Raw genomic sequence first — 22,060 nt, forward strand, 5'->3', positions numbered from 1 at the left:
AGAAATATAGAAGCCACATTATATCAAGTACAAGTCGGGCTCGACTACTTGATTTCGGTTGAAATTGATGCCAAGTATATATTACCTGGGACACGAGTGTATCTTTCGTCCCAGATTTTACCAGTGACTGTTTTTCTTAACCTTACATACATCATTATCTTTCTCATATATTCGTAACGTATTTTTACCCTATACTAGTTTGCATAAATTTTATTATATATATTTTCTAAGCAAGCGCGTGATCTGTTATAACTAAGGTAGTGCCTACTTGATGTAAATTATTCATCTTGCCTCTTATTTTCTTTCTTTTTGGTGGTTTTATTTCAATCATTCGGATGACCTCAGTTTTTGACGGGTTAATTGGGACACTGAAAATTTTGACATTAAAATAATTTACTGTCTGAATGTGTGGGTATTTATTAAGTATTTTTGTGAATTGACACTTCATTTTAAAGGACCATAAGTTAAACTATCCTTGTGATTGATAATTTAGAATTGTCAGTTATGTAAACTTCTTGTTCAGTAACACGATATTCAGCTGTTTACACTGAATAAAAATTAGTAAATTGGTCAGTGATAACCACTGATAACAAAAACATATTGAACTGTTAAATTAATACACCGATAAACATTTTCCCAACTAGCAGACGACAGGCTATTCTTATCATTACAGATAATCGGTTGCGTATCTCATTGTATAAATCGTAGGTAAAATGGTCTGGCATATGGACTCACAGGCGCTAGTCACATAATCAAATATTTTACATAATCGGTCTATATATGTATATATCTTTATATACATATATAGACCGATTATGTAAAATATTTGATTATGTGACTAGCGCCTGTGTATGGACTATGGTAGGTTTAACAGTTAGTGTCAAAAGATGTGTTAAATTATATACTGTGACAAATACATGTACCAAGATCCCAAGCTTTCCATTGATGTAATGATTTTTTAAAAATCAGACCACAGGAACCCCAAATTCTATCCCAAAAAAAAAATAACTATTAAAGAAAATCCAATGTATATGTTTTTTTATAGTATTTATATGAGATTTTATTTTTAAATCATTATTTTTTTTTAGGATAGAATTTTGGGTTCCTGTGATCAAACATTTAATCACAACAAACTAGCGGTTTAAATATGGCTTAATTTTTATTGGTTTAGCGTAAGAGATATTGATTTTACTCGAAGATAAGGGAAACAACTCATATTTTTTTCACTTAATATACCTCGGTTATTTATACATGTAGTTCATATGAAAAATGTTTATGGGTGTATTGACATAATAAGCGAATGCCGTTGTCTGCTATTAGTACTTTTTGGTTCATGACATGTATCTTATGTATTTGTTAAGATTGGATAAATGACAAAACTAATTGAAATGTCCACTGAAAATTTCAGTGAAATGAGATACATATATACAATTTAGACTAGAGTTGGGCATTGCTGCTGAAAAATGTACAACTATATTATCACAGTATCTTCTGATCTTGGTTAAGTTACATTGATACTTGCATTTAAACCAAATGAATGCAGTTTGTGTAATTCTCATGTAATTCTTTATATTAAATTTTACTGGTCCAATTGTACCACGCGACAATCAAGATATTGTGCTATTTTTGAGCATGGCAATATCACCCCTCTCTAGAAGTGAGATTCTGACCCAGAACAGACATATCTCAGAATTTAGCTTTGGCACATCAATGTATTTTGACTAGGACTTTAATTGACATTATTGTCATTAAAGTCTGTGATTGAAAACATTTTGCAAAAATTAGATAAATTAACAAACTAATAGACAGTGGACATTACTAAATAAGATACAAGTAATCAGACATTGTCCATGCAATTTGAACAATTTAGAGTTGGGCATTGCTGCTGAAACTGTATCAACAATATTGTCACCAGATAACAATACCTCAAAATTGTATCATGATACTGTATTGTGAAGGCATACATGTTATCATGATTCATTGATATATCATAGGGGTGCGACTCATTTTCTATTTAAAAAATTAGAAACCTCCCAACATCTGGAATTTTAAAAAAAGAAAATAAGTTGAACTAAAATTTAAAGATCCTGTGACAAAAATTTTTTTATGGTTTTAAATCGTAAATATGATGCTCAAAGTAAGATTTATCAATATTGTAGGTTCCAAAAAGCATTATTTATAAAGATATTACCGATTTTAACATTTCATATGAATAAAGGGAGGTAATAAAAAAAATATTTTCTATAAAGTTTAAGTCAAATTTTACAATAAGAAATGAATGCATATATTAAATGATAACATATAATATGCACAAATATTTTCAGTACATATTTTACATATTCTTTGATGTTTGAAAATTGTTTTATTTGCATAAATAATTATGTACAATATATTAATATTTCACTTAGTGTGGTTTACCACTTTGATCACAGCATACAGGATCTTTAAATATATTTTATTAATAAGTAAGAAGTTTCCAGCAAGTTGGAACCGAAATAATATAATACTCTTCGAATCAATAACAAAATGAAAATAATATCTTTTATACTTTATTTCAGATGGAAATGCTTGGTTAACAAATTTACAGTAAATAATTATTGAAATAATGGGTCAGTTGTTATTAAGATCAGCAAAGAGCAGTCAAAAAAATGCATCTCCAGATACAGAAGACGGGAACCAGTACTTGTTTAAGGCAGTTCAATCTGGTAATGTTCACCAGTTAAAACGTTTTGTAGACTTGAAACCTGGACTTAAAATTGAAGATATTAGAAAGGAAGGAAAATCACTGCTACACACTGCCGTTATTCATCACCAGTTAGACTGTATGCGATATATTTTGGAATTAGGCTTGGATGCAAATGTCCAGGATAGCTTCAGGCGCTCAGCTTTAATAGAACTTATTGAAAATAAAGCTAAGGATAGAGTTTGCCTGGCATCTCATAATCCCAGGTGCCTAGAGATACAGCTTATTCTATTACTGAAATTCAAGGCAGACATAAATGCAATAAGTACTGTCGGAAGGACAGCCTTGCTGAAATCTATTATTTACAGACATCCACTTACTGAGCTATTGCTACAACATGGAGCTGACCCTAATTTAGCAGACAAAGATGGCCTGTTACCAATTCATGTTTGCGCCACATATTCTTGCCTTCAGTTACTAAAGCAGATCTTGAAATGCGGGGCTGACATAAATGGACAAGACAGTAAAGGAAGAACAGCCCTCTATTTCTCAGTGCTAGCTGGACATCAAGACATATTTAATGAATTGATTTCTCATCAATGTGACATCAATAAAGGATCCAAGTATGGATTCCCATTACAAACTGCCGTAGTTAAGGGGCGGTTAGAAATGGTTCAAGCTTTACTTGATAATGGTGCGGATGTTCAGTCTAAAGTATGTGAGTTTCGGCAGCCATATTCAAGGACCAGTGACTATTTGTATCTTGCCTTAATCGCAGCTCATACAAAAACAACCATTCCAGCTATGTCTACCGCGAAAGACATAGATAAAGCAAAACGATCTTTACAGATACTGTATCTTATTATTCAAGCTGTAAGTTATTCCGAAAACCTTGGTAGAAACGCGTTTGTGAAAACCAGACGCCAGCCATTTGAGGAAGAGAATCTACTTGCATTGAATAAAATGATAGCTCTTCTTCTTCGCAAATTGGCATTTGTTTACAAAATGGGTAAAAATTCCAAACCTGTCGATGGTCTTCCGAAACTTGATTCGGACATTGATACAAATTCGTTACAGAATATCTGTAGAATGAGGGTACGCCAGTTGATGTCAAACTCTAAAACTAACATTATTTTTGCAGTCAAGAACTTGGATTGTCCAACATTTTTAAAAGACTTAATATTGTTAAAAGATATATGTTGAAAATGTTTTATACAGTATGACTGGTTTTAATGAATTTAATGCTTGTTTTTAAATAATATCATTTTTTCACAGCGTTCAACATAAGCATGTAACATCACAAAGTATTTCCCACAATATATATAACAACATGATTGTGTCACAACACAAGTATAACAACATGACCATGTAACAACACAAGCATAACAACATGAGTGTGTCACATCACAAGCATAACAACATGAGTGTGTCACATCACAAGCATAACAACATGAGTGTGTCACATCACAAGCATAACAACATGACCATGTAACAACACAAGTTTGACAACATGAGTGTGTCACAACACAAGTATAACAACATGAGTGTGTCACAACACAATTATGACAACATGAGTGTGTCACAACACAATTATGACAACATGAGTGTGTCACAACACAAGTATAACAACATGAGTGTGTCACAACACAAGTATAACAACATGAGTGTGTCACAACACAAGTATAACAACATGAGTGTGTCACATCACAAGCTATGACAACATGAGTGTGTCACATCACAAGTATGACAACATGAGTGTGTCACATCACAAGTATGACAACATGACCATTGTAACAACACAATTATAACAACATGAGTGTGTCACATCACAAGTATAACAACTTGAGTGTGTCACATCACAAGTATAACAACATGACCATGTAACAACACAAGTATGACAACATGAGTGTGTCACATCACAAGCATAACAACATGAGTGTGTCACATCACAAGCATAACAACATGAGTGTGTCACATCACAAGCATAACAACATGACCATGTAACAACACAAGTTTGACAACATGAGTGTGTCACAACACAAGTATAACAACATGAGTGTTGTCACATCACAAGTATAACAACATGGCCATGTAACAACACAAGTTTGACAACATGAGTGTATCACAACACAAGTATAACATAATGAGTGTGTCACAACACAAGTATAACACCATGAGTGTGTCACATCACAAGTATAACAACATGAGTGTGTCACATCACAAGTATAACAACATGGCCATGTAACAACACAAGTTTGACAACATGAGTGTATCACAACACAAGTATAACATAATGAGTGTGTCACAACACAAGTATAACACCATGAGTGTGTCACATCACAAGTATAACAACATGAGTGTGTCACATCACAAGTATAACACCATGAGTGTGTCACATCACAAGTATAACAACATGGCCATGTAACAACACAAGTTTGACAACATGAGTGTATCACAACACAAGTATAACAACATGAGTGTGTCACATCACAAGTATAACAACATGACCATGTAACAACACAAGTATGACAACATGAGTGTGTCACATCACAAGTATAACAACTTGAGTGTGTCACATCACAAGTATAACAACATGACCATGTAACAACACAAGTATGACAACATGAGTATGTCACAACACAAGTATAACAACATGAGTGCGTTCCAACATGAGTATAACATTATGTGCCACAAAACAAGTTTTAAAACACAAGTATGACAACATGGCCATGTAACAACATGAGTGTGTCACAACACAAGTATAACAACATGAGTGTGTCACATCACAAGTATAACAACTTGAGTATGTCACAACACAAGTATAACAGCATGAGTGTGTTCCAACATGAGTATAACATTATGTGCCACAAAACAACATGAGTGTGTCACAACACCAAAATAACAAAATTGGTGTGTCACAAGTATAACAAACAATGATTGTTGTCACAACACCAAAATAACATAAATCAACATTTATCACCATGAGTGTGTCACAACATAAGTATAAACTCATGAGTGTGTCACAAGACCAAAATAACAAAATCCAAGGGTCACAACACAGTATAACAACATTAGTTTATCACTACACAATTATGACAACATTAGTTTGTCAAAACATAAGTATACCAAAATCAGTTTGTTGGAACACAACTGTGACAAAACATGAGTATGTCACAACACAAGTCTAACACGATCAGTTTGTCACAAGTATGACAACATTAGTTTGTCAGAACACAAGTATGAAATCATGAGTATGTCACAACACAAGTTTGACATAATGAGTATGTCACAATTATGACAACATTTGTTTGTCACAACAAATTTATTTTTTAAGAAATCTAATTCAAACTCAAATATAATTATGTTCCTTATCATCAACCACATCTTGACAAGGTTAATAACTCCAGAAGCTATATTTATCTCCCCTTGAACTTAAAAATTTCCATTTTTTTTACTATTACTTGATCTCCTTTAAACTTCAAATATTTATCATCAACCACATCATATGTGATAAGGTTTATGGCTCTTATTTTCTGAAATTTGTCTGATTTTTTTGTTAACTCTTAACTTCATTATTTTCAAATGATTTACTTGACACTTGAAATTTAAATTTGATACCATCACCCATATCAGTATAACATGACAAGATTTATAACTCTTATGTCAATATTTCCAGAATGATCTTCCCCTACAACTTGGTATTTTCCTTATTTTTTATCTGTTACATTTTTTCTTCAAAGATTTACTTCTAATTTCAAGTATATGTTTGTTATAAACACCTGTGGTAAACTTTCTAAGTCTAACACCTTTATTTCCAAAATTATTACCATTTTGAACTTGAAATTTATTTTGCTGAGGTGATTGACTTTAAATTTCAAATTGTTTTCTTTTCCATCAAAGCATAGGAATGACAATCTAACTTTTATTGATATGGGCACAAGCATGTCTTGTGCTGCAAAAATGTTTGAACATTTGTGTACAGTATTGATACAGAAATATATTTATATCATAAATGACTTTTTTCATAGTTTAGTCCAGTGTTCAATAAGTGAAGTGTGCTGTCTCCTCTGTCAGCTCTTGTTTAAGCTAAATATGCTTTTTTCTGTTAAGTTACATGTTCATCTTTAATCTGGCTTCATACATATTAACAAGTATCTGTACCTAGGCAATGACTGTAGCAAGTGAATTAATTGCAGTATCCAATTTACCCCAGTTACTTCCCTTTTCACTGCTATTGGTAAGGATACTAGTACAGTCAGAGACTTGGTTTTCATTCTTTTTAGAAAGCTATCCAGGTACATGTAGCTTATGGAATGTTTGTGGTTCCATTCATTTGACCACTTTTGTCTGAAAAAAGAAATGCACAGACGGACACCTGAGGTTTTCCTGCCCCAGTAAAGCTAGAGCCACCATTTGGCCTAGACATTGTCTGTTTCATAAACTCTAATCAATCGATTAACTTTTGCGTATTTTTTTGGTTAACAAATTTTGGCAAGTTTGATATTACAACAATAGCAATGGCTGCATATATACCAGGAATGTTTATTTCAGGGACATGGAATATAGTCTATAGTAGACGAAAATACAAACTTTTTCGGCCATTGGTCAACTCTTGCTGACTAGGGTAGACAAAGTTGTTGTTAATAATTAATATACATCCCTTCACACACTAACCACTGCAAAGGTCATAAGTTTAGTTTGTAAAAATGTGCAGTACCTTTTTTTTCCTCTAATTACCTCCCCTGTTTGAACGTTAAATCCTACCAATACATCACATACACTACTCAGTGGTATACTAATACAAAAGACGGAACTTTGCAAATTGAATCACTGTGGTATCTACTTTACCCATCTTAGATTCTATGTCACCTTTATGCACAGTGCATGTACTTTAAGTTTATCTATAAAGTTTTTATATTATCTTGCTGCCAATTTTATTTCTTTCTGGTAGTTTCATCTCAACCATTCGGATATCTTCGGTTCTATATTTGACAGCTGTCAAAACACATTGTTAGCAACAAAGTCGATTTATCTAACAAAGTATATGTGAGTACTATTTCTGAATATTGACAGTTCAGTCGAAAACAGCCAAACTAAAACAGCTTTTCAATTCTATCCATTCGTGAATTGCAATATGAAGTAGTTTCCTAACATGTACTGTATACAAACATGACAATTATGGAATTTTTAGAATACAGGTGACTCCCAGTGTTGTTGAAAGTTATTGAAAGAATGGGTCAGATTCTAATAAGCTTACAGAAATACATGTATGCACTTCCAGAGACCAAAGATGATAACTTCAATTTGTTTCAAGCTGTTGACTCAGGAAATGTTCACGAATTAAAAAGTATTGTAGACTCCAACCCTGAACTTGAAATCAAAGACGTCAGACGGAATGGAAAAACATTGCTTCATGTCGCCGTTTTTCATCACCACTTAGACTGTATACAGTATATTTTGGAATTAGGAATGGATGCCAATGTTAAAGATAATATGGGGAATATCCTTTTAATGAATATTTTTGGAAATAAACTTAAGGATAGAGTTTGCTTGAAATCTCACAACCCAAAGTGTCTTGAATCACAGCTGACTTTATTACTTAAGTACAAAATGGACATAAATGCAAGAAGCGGTGTCTTAAACAGAACAGCCCTGCTGAAGTCTGTATTAAAAAAACATAGAATTTCCATACTATTGCTGCAACATGGAGCTGATCCTAACATAGCAGATAAAGATGGTCTTTTACCAATTCATGTTTGCGCCACTAGTTCCCGCCTTCACTTACTAAAGCTAATCTTAAAGTGTGGGGCCGACATTAATAGCCAAGATAAAACAGGAAGAACTGCCCTCTATTTATCAGTTATGTCCGGGCATCAAAACATTTTTGATGAACTAATTTTTCGTAAATGTGATTTTAACAAAGGATCGAGATCCAGATACCGATACCCTTTGCAAGCTGCTGTAGCTAAGGGAAGATTAGAAATGGTTCAAATTTTATTGGAAAAAGGTGCAAGTGCTTCAAAAGTTAATTATTTACAACTAGCCTTAAAAGCAGCTCATCAGAAAGCTACCACAGAAGATTTAGACAAGGCAAAAAGATCTTTCGAGATACTTGATCTTATAATTCAAGCTGTTTCGGAAAAAATTGATAGAAATGTGATTGTTAAAACAGAGTGCTGGCACTTTGAGGATGAGAGTCTACTTTCATTAAAAACACTCCTTCAGCGTAAATTAGCATTTCTTTATAAAATGAATAAGAATTCAGAGCCCATTGATGAATTTCCACAGCTCATTCAGGACATTGATACAATTTCGCTAAAGAATATTTGTAGAATGAAGGTACGCCAGTTGTTGTCAAATTCCAGAAGTAACATTATTTTCACAGTAGATCAGTTAAAGTACCCAAGATTGTTGAAAGACTTGATATTGCTTAAGGATTTATAGCACTTAAGATGCTGACATTGTCATTATGCATGAATATTATTTACAAGTGTGTGTGTTGTGTGTGTATTTGAGTTTATTTATACTCGCCACCGGTTGCCCATATGGGTGAGTCCTCCAGAAGAGTATTAGTCATTTTATATTTTGGAGGATAGTGCAAGATACAGATACAGAAAGATGCCCCAATTCCAGAAGCTTCTCCTGGTTCTTTAATGTGCCAAGTGTTTAAGCACTCATACACAGGACCTCAATTTAAAGTCTCATCTGAAAGACTGATTAGTAATTTTAATTGACCAGCCCGGGAATCGAACCCACAATGTTGAGATTACAAGTTTCGTGCTCTAACCGAATGAGCTATGCAGGCTTGCTGGTTTATCCAATATTGATTATATTTATTTATGGTACAAGAATGCAATATTGAATATATTTATTTTCATAGAATGTAAACATGTTTTTAATGTCATATTATTGCAGTATTTTTCTTCTTTCTAACATTGAACATAAAATAATACTGGTTCCATTATACACAATTTAAAGGGACTCTTCCAAGTTTATTTTACATGATGAGACCAATTTTGTGTTTGGTGAGATTTCTGTACTTTTTCAAGTACATGTAGGAATGGACCATTTAGAACTAGTGTGCAAAAATTATGATGATTTCCACTTTCAAATTTTTCAGAAAAATGGTTTTCATTATGAATTTTGACCCCCAAAAAAAGTTTAAACTTTTTACTCAGATTGGGCTAAATTGCACAAAAAATCAATTTTTAATTTATTTATTCTATTTTTCCCATTCTACTTGGGTCTCAACCATATTTTCTCATAACAATTTTTTGTTTTAAACTGTTTGCTTTTAGAGGTGTTCATTATTGAGAAACAATTTGAATGAGGACAAGAGAGAAAGAGTTGGGGCCCGAAATGTAAACACAATTATAGCTAGCACAATTACAGTTATGATTTACTATGACATTGATTAGATTGTCAGATACTTGTTAAAATGATAAAAGTGTCATCACCACACAATTACATTATATGCTCTCACAAAATGTCAGATGTTTTATAAAAAAACAAAACATTATTTTGTGTTGTTTTATTTTTTCCTTAAAATTTACTAGGTGAGAATGACGATTCAGTTTTAACTTTTATATAAGTGCAGTATATATAAATCTATTGTGATTAATTATAATTGTATGTTGTAACAGCTGTATGTTTTATGCAAACTTTTTCAGTACAATTATTTATTAGGTAAAGAGATCTATATCTTTACATTTATATTAACCTATACCATGCAAAAATGATGTTAAATACCTTATAGTTATAATAATTCATAATCGTTTGGGTGTTTAGAATATTACAAAATGAAATTGTAAATGATTTTTTTTTATTTCAATTATAAATCAATTTGCAAGGGTTGTTCAATTCATAACAATGAATCTTATAACTCAATTAACCATGCAATCTCAATTCTACTTTCTGGATCTACCCAGAACTGTTGTCATCGGAGGAAACACGGCTGTGATCTGATAAAGGCTCAAACCTATAGTCCTTGAGATGAAGATACCTTATTTTCTAGGACACCTCTCCAATTTCTAATTCTGGATTTACAGCCAACCTGTACAAAAAAGCTACAGTTCATTGTACAAAAATTAAATCAAGTGTATACTTGTATAATGCCAATGTGTTTTACTATTTGATAACATTTCGATGTTATACTATGTGATTATATAAGATAAAAGAACTGGGCAAGTGCTGGTGATATTTGGGGTATATTGAGTTTAAAAGGAACTCCACTGAGGTCCAAAAGCTTGAAAACATAAAATTTGAATTTCTTACACAGATCAGCTGGGGCACTCAATACAAAAAATATATGCCAAAGATATTTCAGACAAATACCCAGAAATAAATTGAAAATCATATTTTTGTGCTATTCTTGGCCAGATTGAGTGAAAAGTGTTGCAACACTTTTCAATTTTTGGCCATTTTTCACAATTAGAATAAATGTTATGCAGAATAGAGTGACTAAATGATCTGAAATTTTGCACAAAAGTTACTGGTCAAGACATACATACAATAGAACATTAATCTCGAAAAAAAATATTCCAGTCCCATCTTGTAAAACAAGAAACATGGCAATGCCATGAAACCAGGTTTTCAATTATCACCATTGTAGATAAATATGTTGTATTTGAAATACAAATACAAGCAACAAACAATGTAACTATGTGCAATGTAAAACATGAATAATGTAGGAGGAATTGCGCACAGAAGAAGTGTTCACTATATATATTCTGTATAAGGAAAACAAGAACCGGTTGAACCGGGTGATGCTCCCCGAGAAGGTTCTGGACACAGGAAAGTATAAAAAAAAATGAACAAAGGGCAATAACTCCAAATTACACCATGCTTTGTTTAGGTTCTTGAAGCGTTGCAGTTCTATCCAATTATATCTAGCTACCTACAAAGTTTCATGTTGATATCTCTAATAGTTTTAAAGTAATGTCCAGGACAAAAGTCAAAAAGTAAAAATAAACAAAGGGCAATTACTTCAAAATAAGGCAAGGCAGAGTAATGATTCTTAAGCACTGCACTTCCACCCAATGAGACCTATCTATCTACAAAGTTTCATGTTGATATCTCTTATAATTTTAGAATAATGTCCCAGACAAAGTTCAAAGTGTCAAAATGAACAAAGGGCAATAACTACAAAAGAAGGCAAGACAGTGTTACAGTTCTTGTGCACTGCAAACTTACTCAATGAGATCTATCTACCTACAAAGTTTCATGTTGATATCTCTTATACATTAAGAAATATGTCCCGGACAAAGTTCAAAGTGTAAAAAATAAACAAAGGGGATAATTCAAAAATTAGGCAAGGCAGAGTTAAGGTTCTTGTTCACTGCACACCTACTCAATGAGATCTATATACCTACAAAGTTTCATGTTGATACCTCTTATACTTTTAGAGTTATGTCCCGGACAAAGTTCAAAGTGTAAAATAAACAAAGGGGGATAATTCAAAAATTAGACAAGGCAGAGTTACGGTTCTTGTGCACTGCATACCTACTCAATGAGAACTATCTACCTACAAAGTTTCATGTTGATACCTCTTATAGTTTTAGAGTTATGTCCCGGACAAATTTCAAAGTGTAAAATAAACAAAGGGGGATAATTCAAAAATTAGGCAAGGCATAGTTACAGTTCTTGTGCACTGCACACCTACTCAATGAGATCTATCTACCTACAAAGTTTCATGTTGATACCTCTTATACTTTTAGAGTTATGTCCTGGACAAAGTTCAAAGTGTAAAATAAACAAAGGGGGATAATTCAAAAATTAGGCAAGGCAGAGTTACGGTTCTTGTGCACTGCACTTCTACTCAATGAGATCTATCTACCTACAAAGTTTCATGTTGATACCTCTTATACTTTTAGAATTATGTCCCGGACAAAGTTCAAAGTGTAAAAATAAAAAATCATGTAAACAGGATTTTCAATGTTAATGTCACTGTGACCTTGACCTTGGAGCCAGCCATGCGGAACATGCGTTCTGCACGTCATCTTGATGTGGTAAACATTTGTCTGAAGTTTCATCAAAATTCTTCAAAGGGTTGAAGAGTTACAGAGCGGACAGGATTTTCAATGTTAATGTCACTGTGACCTTGACCTTGGAGCCAGCCATGCGGAACATGCGTTCTGCACGTCATCTTGATGTGGTAAACATTTGTCTGAAGTTTCATCAAAATTCTTCAAAGGGTTGAAGAGTTACAGAGCGGACACAATTTCGTTTGACGACCGCCCGCCCATCCGCCCGCCATACCCCAATCTAATAACCAGGATTTTCAAAATTGAAAACCTGGTTAAAAAACTTGAGTGGAGTCCCTTTAACCCTTTGTCTGACCTTGAGGCAGGTCACTAAAAGCTCGGATAAAAAATAACAATAACAACAACAAAAGTAAATGCATGTCATATATTACTAGTGATATTTTTATAATTAGAAACATTACTTATTTCAAAATATTTAAAATGTTAACATAATTATAAAACAATTTATAATTTATCTATACAGAATAAAAACAAATTATAAAACGGTGTAAGGGAGACAACCCATTTGCAAAAAATCAAGCTGATACAAAACTTGCTGTTTAATCTTTGCTGTTCAAAAAAATAAAATACAATGCAAAACTAACATTAATCAATAACAAAATACATTTTGTATCTAATAAAAAGTAATAAACAATATGTTATAATATCATTTTAAAGCAGCACACCTCCAGGTTTGAGTTAATTTTTATGAAAATTTGAAATTTGTTCAAACAAGACTCTTAGTGCAGTAATGAGTTAAGTCCTTAATATAATTCAATAGGAGTTAACCTGTTACTGCACTAATGTGATGAAGTGAAGTTGTTTTAAAGCGTACTAATCCACTAATTTTATCAATCTAGCCTTAGGTTCTCATTATCTATATAATATCTAACTTTTGAAAAATATGCAGGAATTTCTCTTTCTCCCCTAGGTGAAATAAATATTAAATTCTGCTTGATATAAATATTACATAGTACATTCAAAGTTATACTTGGATTTTGAGTCTACCATATAAATATATACATTTCTTATAACTATTATTGTTATTATTTATTTCATTTGGTATTAGATCTGTTTCACTAATCTGGAGGAGTGCCCCTTTAAAATGTTTACATTTTCTTAACATCACAAGTCATATAAATGTGAAGTTTCCCTGAAAGTTTCAAATATGTTGAAAGATAAGGGTTTTAAGAAATTACCAAAAAACAAGAGGTAATCCTAACAGATCTTTGCCACCCAAATACCAGTCGATCACTCTTTATATCTATATTTTAGCTTGATTATGATGGAAACTAGAAGTTTATTTGAAAAAAAAACATGAGTGTTCTTCCTTGACCTAACCAATATTGGTGTCATATGTATAAACATGGTTGTCACCCTTATAGGGCTCGAACCCACAATTTCCAGGTACATATTTATATTAGTGCCCTAATTATTAAAGTCTAAAGCATATTTGAAGAACTATTGAGTCTGATTCCTGAAACAGTGGAACTAACCAATATTGGTGTCATATGAGGAGATATGGTCGTCATCCTAAAAGGGCTCGAACCCATGATTTTCTGGTGCATGTTTATTCTAGCACCACTATGATGACACTTATCTGAACCACTCTGGTGCCTTAAACTTACTAATACTGCTATAATATGTGGAAATATGGTCATGACCCAAGTTGGGCTCGAATCCATGATTCCTGGCAGACGTAAGATTACCCTGGACTTCTTTGTAACCTGAGTAATTATTAAAACATTATGAGAGTTATGCCAAAAATTTTACAAACATAATCATTATTCTTTCCTTGACATTTCCACTCGCTAGCTTGCATTTGCAAGTAAAACTTTGAGTCGGACGAGAAAAAAGTTCATCAAACTTGCCCATTTGGGCGAATAGATTCTCCCAATCATATCGATTTGTAGAATCTCTCACCCTGCAGGACGAGTGACCTTAGAAAAAAATCATCAAGCCCTGATTATACTTCTTACTTGAACATAAAGCAAGGTGATCCATAAACAAGATAAACCTTAAAGGAGCTCCACTGAGGTAAAATAACATCAAATTTGAAATGTATACATAGATCAAGTGTAACTCTTAAAATTGTGAAAGGATAATAAATTGAAAATAGATAGTAAGTGCAATTTTTAGCCTGATTTGAGTGAAAAGTTTTGCAATGCTTTTCAAGTAATCTGTTCAGGCCTACATCAAATGGTACACAAATTCTCGGAAAAGTATTTCCAGTCCTATCATACCAAAAAAGTACAGTCCCTTTAATTAAACTTGCTTAGCACTTCTAACATTGGCAAGGCTATGGCTTTAGAACATGTAAGTTGTTACTTGAATACTGAAAGCTGAAGAAAAAAAAGAAGGAAATATTGAAAGTTAAAGAGAATCTTATCACACTGAAAAAAAAATATCATAAAATAAAATATTATTAAAACAAGAGCCCGGTTTGAGCCGGGTGATGCTCCCCGAATAGGTTTTGGACACAGGAAAGTACACCTCTTGTAGTTTCAGAGTTATGTCCGTGGAAAAAGTTCAAAGTGCAATAATTCCAAAATTAGGCAAGGCAGAGTTACAGTTCTTTGCACTGCACTTCTAATCAATCTGATCTATCAACCTACAAAGTTTCTTGATGATATCTCTTATGATTTCCAAGTTATGTCCTGGACAATTCAAAAAGTAAAAATAAACAAAGGGCAATAACTCCAGAATAAGGCAAGGTAGAGTTATGATTCTTGTGCACTGCACATCTACCCATTGAGATTTATCTACCTACAAAGTTTCATGTTGATATCTCTTATAGTTTTACAGCTATGTCCTGGACAAGATTTTACTAAAAGGGGAGATTATTCAAAAATAAGGCTTAACAGAGTTATGGTTCTTTTGCACTGCACCTCTACTCAATGAGATCTATCTACCTACAATGTTTCATGTTGATATCTCTTATAGTTTTAGAGTTATGCCCCGGACATGATTTTTCTATAAGGGGAGATAATTCAAAAACCAGGCAAAATAGAGTTATGGTTCTTTGACACTGCACTCCCCCTCGATGCCCTCTACCACTGTATGAAGTTTCAACAAATTATCTCCAAGGGTTTTCAAGTTATGTTCCGGACAAAGTTCAAGTTCAAAGTATTAAAATTAACAAAGGGCAATAACTCCAAAATTAGGACAAAAAGAGTTATTGTTCTTATGCACTGCACATCTACCCATTGAGATCTATTCACCTACAAAGTTTCATGTTGATATCTCTTATAGTTTTAGAGTTATGCCCCGGACAAGATTTTTCTATAAGGGGAGATAATTCAAAAACCGGGCAAAATAGAGTTATGGTTCTTTGACACTGCACTCCCCCTCGATGCCCTCTACCACTGTATGAAGTTTCAACAAATTATCTCCAAGGGTTTTCAAGTTATGCTCCGGACAAAGTTCAAAGTATTAAAATTAACAAAGGGCAATAACTCCAAAATTAGGATGAAAAGAGTTATTGTTCTTATGCACTGCACATCTACCCATTGAGATCTATTCACCTACTAAGTTTCATGTTGATATCTCTTATAGTTTTAGAGTTATGCCCCGGACAAGATTTTTCTATAAGGGGAGATAATTCAAAAACCGGGCAAAATAGAGTTATGGTTCTTTGACACTGCACTCCCCCTCAATGCCCTCTACCACTGTATGAAGTTTCAACAAATTATCTCCAAGGGTTTTCAAGTTATGCTCCGGACAAGACAACGGACGGACAGACGGACGGACGGACAGACGGACAAGGCGCCGACTATATGCTCCCCCGAAATTTTTCGGGGAGCATAAAAATAGAAAATTATATCATAAAATAAAACAAAATTGATAAAAAAATTATTGTTACAGTCATAACAGTTTTCTCTAACATAATTCTAAATCTTTAATAAATTAAACCAACAAGCAGAGAATAAGGCTCAATAAAAAAAAATAAAACTTAAAATTTAGCACACAAATTATTTTTTATTTCACATATTATTCTTTAAGTCTAAATCAATAAGAATTCATTCTTGTTTAAAATTGATTAGAAACAAAGAGAAAATTAGAAAAAAAAAGAAAATTAGAAACAAAAAGAAAACTCTTTAAGGTTGCAAAACACGGAAAAATTAAAACTGTTTACATGAATGTTAAACTATAGAATTTTTGCTCGCCAGATTTTAAGAAATGGCTACCCAATACTTTGACTAGAAATAACATGGGGGGAGGGGGTGGGTTCATTTTTTATCTTAAACATGAATCACATAGATCATGTAGACAGTGTTGTAACAATGTATCATCTAAATTCTACCAGACTTTTGTTTCTCATTAATTTAGAAACTTTTCCAATAATTTCATTCCTTGGCAAAGATGGAAAATTTAAAGCAGCATGCCTTCAGATTCATGCTTATTTTCAAGAAAAATTTTGTTATGCATAAAAAAGTAGAAAATAATGCAAAGAGAACAAAACTAGAAATGTGTCCATAGGACACGGATGCCCCCACACGCCACTGTTCTGTCAATCTTATGACTCTAGGTCAAATATTTTTTGGACTACATGTGCCACAAGTTGAAAACTAAAAATCAACAAAGGGCCATAATTCTGTTAAATTTGGTCGCAGCAAAAATTCCTTCCTTTACTACCATCTACACATTAAGCTTGTTAATCCCTAGAAGTTTAAGCAAAATCTGCCATCCGTTTTAAGAGGAGTTGCGTTCACAAAATTTCTATATGGTATATAGTGAACAAATCAACAAAGGGCCATAATTCTGTTAAATTTTGTCGCCACGAAAATTCCTTCCTTTACTACCATCTACACATTAAGGTTGTTCATCCCTGTAAGTTTAAGCAAAATCTGCCATCCGGTTTAAGAGGAGTTGCGTTCACAAGATTTCGGGACGTACGGACGGACTGACAGATGGACGGACGGACAGACAAGTGCAACGCTATATGCACCCCACTTTGTGGGGGCATAGAAATTAATTTACACAATGCAAATGGTACTTTCAATCCAGGTACATTGAAAATTACCAAATAAAGGTCAATATATGCCAAAAATAGCCCTGTGTTAGTAACATAGTAGAATTTGGGTGATAAATGATGCTAAATCAGCCATTAACCTAACATACCATATAAATTATTACTTAGATCTTGAATCAATTTTACTTTTCTTAAAACCTTTTCTTTTTCTTTTTTTTTTTAAAAATATTTTGGCTTATCTGGAGGGAGGCATGTGGCTTTAAACAAGTTATTGTTCTATAGATGGCTGCTTAGCACAGGTTACACTGTAGTTATCTTTTTGTTAATACTAGAAAAATGGCTTCAAACAACATCTGCAAACAATATCTGTACATTTTGTCAAGTATTGGTAGAATTCTGTACTTTCTTGCTTTCTTCAAACTTGAACACCACACTAAACATATCCCCTCCGAGTCTTTTAGCTAACCACCTGTTCTTTAACACTGCCACTTTTAATGAGTCACAATTAAAATGGGCATCAAAGTTTGTATGAATTGCCCGCCCCATTCCCTCTATGACGATCAGGTCAGTGCCCTCGGTTTTCATTTTCTGAACCAAGTCTTTGTCTATTAACCTGAAATATTAATGTTGTAACCATTTAATACAATACAATAGTATATACTTATTTCATAAAATGTCACCCCTGATACTGAGGGACAACAGTGTTAACTATTCCATCAAACACCCATGACATAAAGTGTTTAATTACCTTATGCTTTGCAATCAAACTGTAATATATATTGCAACAATATACTTATAATAACATTTTTACAACTGTTTTAATTCTTTACAACTGAATCCTAGTACCTTCAAGTGTTTGATTTTCTAAAAACCACAAATGTACATTGACCAGACTGAGGTTTGCTTATAACAAATAATAACAAATACCTTTACACAAACAACAAGAGCTGTCAGCAAGACAGGAAAATTAACGATTCTCAGAGCTTGACATTAAGAAAAGGGGCATAACTCTGTAAAAACATAACTCAGAGTTATAGGACCTATGCGATTCAACATAATCGCAGAGAACAAGTGTCTGAAAGATTCAACTCATTCCCTTTAGTAATTTTGGAAAAACTAAACTGTATGCAAAATCATAACCAAAGTGTGATAGTGACACTGAGGCCAGGGTGAGTACAAAAGCTTTACTTATTCTTCAAATAGTCGAGCTAGAAAACTCAAGCATTCATATAATTTTCTTGTGTCATGATGGTGCACAGCATAAAAAACATTGAAAGTTTCAAATGAAAAAACAGTCAAACGTAACATTAACAAAAACAAATTTTTAGCTAATCTCAATTCAACATGATTACTTTAATGCATCAGTCAATTGCAACCACAGCACAATAAGGACAATGGTTTTTGCATTTTTCTTTTGAGGAAAAATTTCAAACAATTGTTTCATTTCACCAACCTGAGATCTAAACAAGGTGACCCTTGACCTGATGCCATGACAACCAGTTGACCTTTGAGTGTAGCTTGACCAATCACAGGACAGATCTGAGCTACACGTTTAACCAGTATCATCAATTCCTGATAGGTTACATCATTTAAAGTCGGTTTCGAGTTGGCACAAAAAATTACCTGAAAATAACGGAATAAAAATTAACATTCAAATACCTCAAAGTAAACTGCAATCATTCATGTGTATAATAATAATAAATTTTAGTTTAATCGAAACAAATTAAAAGTGCACATGTACATTTTTTTTTATAACTATATAATTATGTATATATTCTCTTTTAACAGGGCCCCTACGGTCAAGTGATTTTTTTGCTGAGTCAGACGTAAGATCTCAAAAAGCCCCTGTCTGTATTAAGTTTGAATCCCTCAATAGGCTCCTTTGGATTCTCTCATATTAGACAGCATTAGTCCAGCTTGCAACACACTCTCAAGCACACTTTTGCCTGAAATAATGCACCAAGTGGCATCTGGGGTCTTCTTTCACCAGTACAGTGAAAAAAATTCTTGTTTGTGCTGATTTATTGATATGCATGTATTTAGCTATTTCAAAGTATATTTAATGCAAACTTATTAACAGTCATCTAATTGAATATAACTGTATAATCTGAATCACTAACAGAGCATAAACTATTGTTGACAAAATATCAAATTTCAATATCTAAGCTTTTCTTTTGTACCATAACTTTCCAGTACTCACTTAAAATAAATCATGCAAATTCTTACAGCTTTAAAAAGTGAGGAAAGATAAAACTGCAAATGAAAAGGTTTATTTGCCCCCCCCCCCCACAAAAAAAACAACAAACAAACAACAACAACAAACAAAAAATCAACATTATATAAAAATCTCACTTTTGTGCCAGATTTGAGCAAATCTCTAGCAAACGGTAAAACCCCTAGTATGATATCAGCTCCGCTGTTGTCACAGAATATTGCTGCACATTTATAACTGTTAGACCCTAACTGTTTATTCTTCCACTCTTCAAAGTTGTCCATTAACCATGGTCTAACTGTAAAATAAAAATTTGAGTTGTTGCATTCATAACATTTTTTACTTTTCTAGAGTAAGAATATAAATGGCTTGAAGCATATCAATAAATAATTAACATGTATTATCTTGTGCTTATGTCAGAACAATACCAAGATGTAGCAATCCAAGGGGAATAATTCAAAATTCCACTGTAATACAAGTTCTCCATTAGGGATAATGTAAGATTTTATAGATAATAACCCCTGCATAGTGAATAATGTAAAATTTCACCTCAATACCGGACCTCAATAGGATGTACTGTGAGCTAACATAGCAATTCATGCCCTCCATAGGGAATAATGTTAGATTTTCTGGTAAAAAATATCCTCCATAGGTATAGGGGAAGAGATGTAAGATTTCATATTCTAGCATGACCCGCATGCATGCTTTTCTTAATGAACATAGAACAACCAAAAGTGTGAGTTATTATGCAATATAATCACTGTTGACGTTCTATATTTAGACATGTGACATAATCATTATACATGTGATGTAACCACTAAAAATGCTGATAAGACCCTGACCTGCAGGGAACCGTCAGCTGGGACAAATTCTCTTTAACACTGCAGTGAAAGTTGAACATATATCAGTATTTTTTGCACAAAACAATACCAATGCATATTAACATAGCAATAATTAGGATGGGGTAAGGGGGTGGGGAATGGTAGGGTTAAAAAACGACTGGACCAAATTATTCACTTTTCCTTCTAGTTACTTTTGGTTCCTACCTTGTAACTTATCTTGAGCGTCCTCAAACTTGAATTCTCCCTTCTCCATGATCTCTGCCACCTCTTTGGCGCCCCAATCAAACACATTCCCCGCTAGTAGCCCCTTAGAAAGCTCTAAAATAAGTTCATTTTTGTCTTCTATAGCATCTAACTTCTGTAGTCGACTTGGCAGATACTTCAATGCTTGCTCATTTTCAAACTGCTTTTGCTACATGCAATAAATAAAATGTAAAAAATAAAATCAAAATGATTAATTTCAAACAACATATGTATTTGAAAATGATTATCAACTCTTTAAAATACTTTACTTTAAAAGGGATATTTCCCTGAAAAATATTTACTAGTAAAACTCATGTTAAGGACCACCTCCAAATAAAGAACACCCTGTAAATAAAGACCATTTCTCCACAACCCTCCAATGGTTTGGTAGAATAGAATATTCTCAAAATAAAGACCACCTGTCTATAAAGGCCATGTTCAATCTCTCCCTTTGCGTGACCTTTTTTCACAGGTTTGACTGTATATTGATTGCAATACATTATTATACAAGACAGCCTTCCATTTCATGTTTAGCTTTTTATATAGTATAATATCTCATCAACATCAGTCTTTGTGAAAATTTAAGCTATGGTTCAAATTCAGGAAAAGCTTTCGCTACGTATAGCTCATGTGACCTTCATTTTGTTCATCAAATCAGAACAAATTTAGCTTCTTTGTAGAGAACAATTAAGACACAAGAAAATTAATTTACTGTCAGTAAATATGTTTTTGGTTGGTTGGATTTAAATCACATCATCACTGTAAAGGTCATATGTTGACTTTCCAGCTTTACTGGAGGAGGAAGTGCACCATTTTATGGATGAGCAAGAACCTGAGTAGTACCACCGACGTTTCCGTAAGCAAGGCAGATTGGATTCTCCATGTAAGGAAGCTATCTATGATAACTTATGCACATAAAAGAATCCAAAGTCCCTGGCCGGATTTCAAACCCACAGCAGTAAATTCCTGATGTTGTGACCATAACCTGCACACAGGCCCAGTCAGTATTTACATAAATATATCTCAAATAACAAAGAACATTAGCCATGGGCCATCTACCAACAAACATGTAGTTACAATCATCAT

At 33.2% G+C, this 22,060-nt stretch overlaps 2 protein-coding genes across 2 annotated transcripts in view; one reads left to right on the plus strand and one right to left on the minus strand.

The window, feature by feature from the left end:
• Positions 1 to 334: 334 nt before the first annotated feature.
• Positions 335 to 10,565, plus strand: LOC132753827 (ankyrin-3-like). The gene is made up of 3 exons (XM_060744362.1): positions 335 to 408; positions 2,559 to 3,881; positions 7,893 to 10,565. The coding sequence occupies exons 2-3, from the start codon at positions 2,606 to 2,608 to the stop codon at positions 9,125 to 9,127; spliced, it is 2,511 nt and encodes an 836-aa protein (XP_060600345.1). The 5' UTR covers positions 335 to 408; positions 2,559 to 2,605; the 3' UTR covers positions 9,128 to 10,565.
• Positions 10,566 to 13,072: 2,507 nt separating this feature from the next.
• The window catches only part of LOC132753828 (4'-phosphopantetheine phosphatase-like), a 57,038-nt gene continuing 48,050 nt past the window's right edge, over positions 13,073 to 22,060 (minus strand). Inside the window, exons 14-17 of the mRNA XM_060744364.1 lie at positions 20,936 to 21,143; positions 20,030 to 20,187; positions 19,131 to 19,300; positions 13,073 to 18,290 (exon numbers count right to left, since the gene is read on the minus strand). Coding sequence (XP_060600347.1) covers positions 18,056 to 18,290; positions 19,131 to 19,300; positions 20,030 to 20,187; positions 20,936 to 21,143 — 771 coding nt within the window. The 3' untranslated portion in view covers positions 13,073 to 18,055. The remainder of the gene's footprint in view (positions 18,291 to 19,130; positions 19,301 to 20,029; positions 20,188 to 20,935; positions 21,144 to 22,060) is intronic.

This window comes from Ruditapes philippinarum, unplaced genomic scaffold (assembly GCF_026571515.1).
Source record: "Ruditapes philippinarum isolate M1 unplaced genomic scaffold, ASM2657151v2 ctg836_1_1_1_1, whole genome shotgun sequence".
Taxonomy (NCBI): Eukaryota; Metazoa; Mollusca; class Bivalvia; order Venerida; family Veneridae; genus Ruditapes; species Ruditapes philippinarum.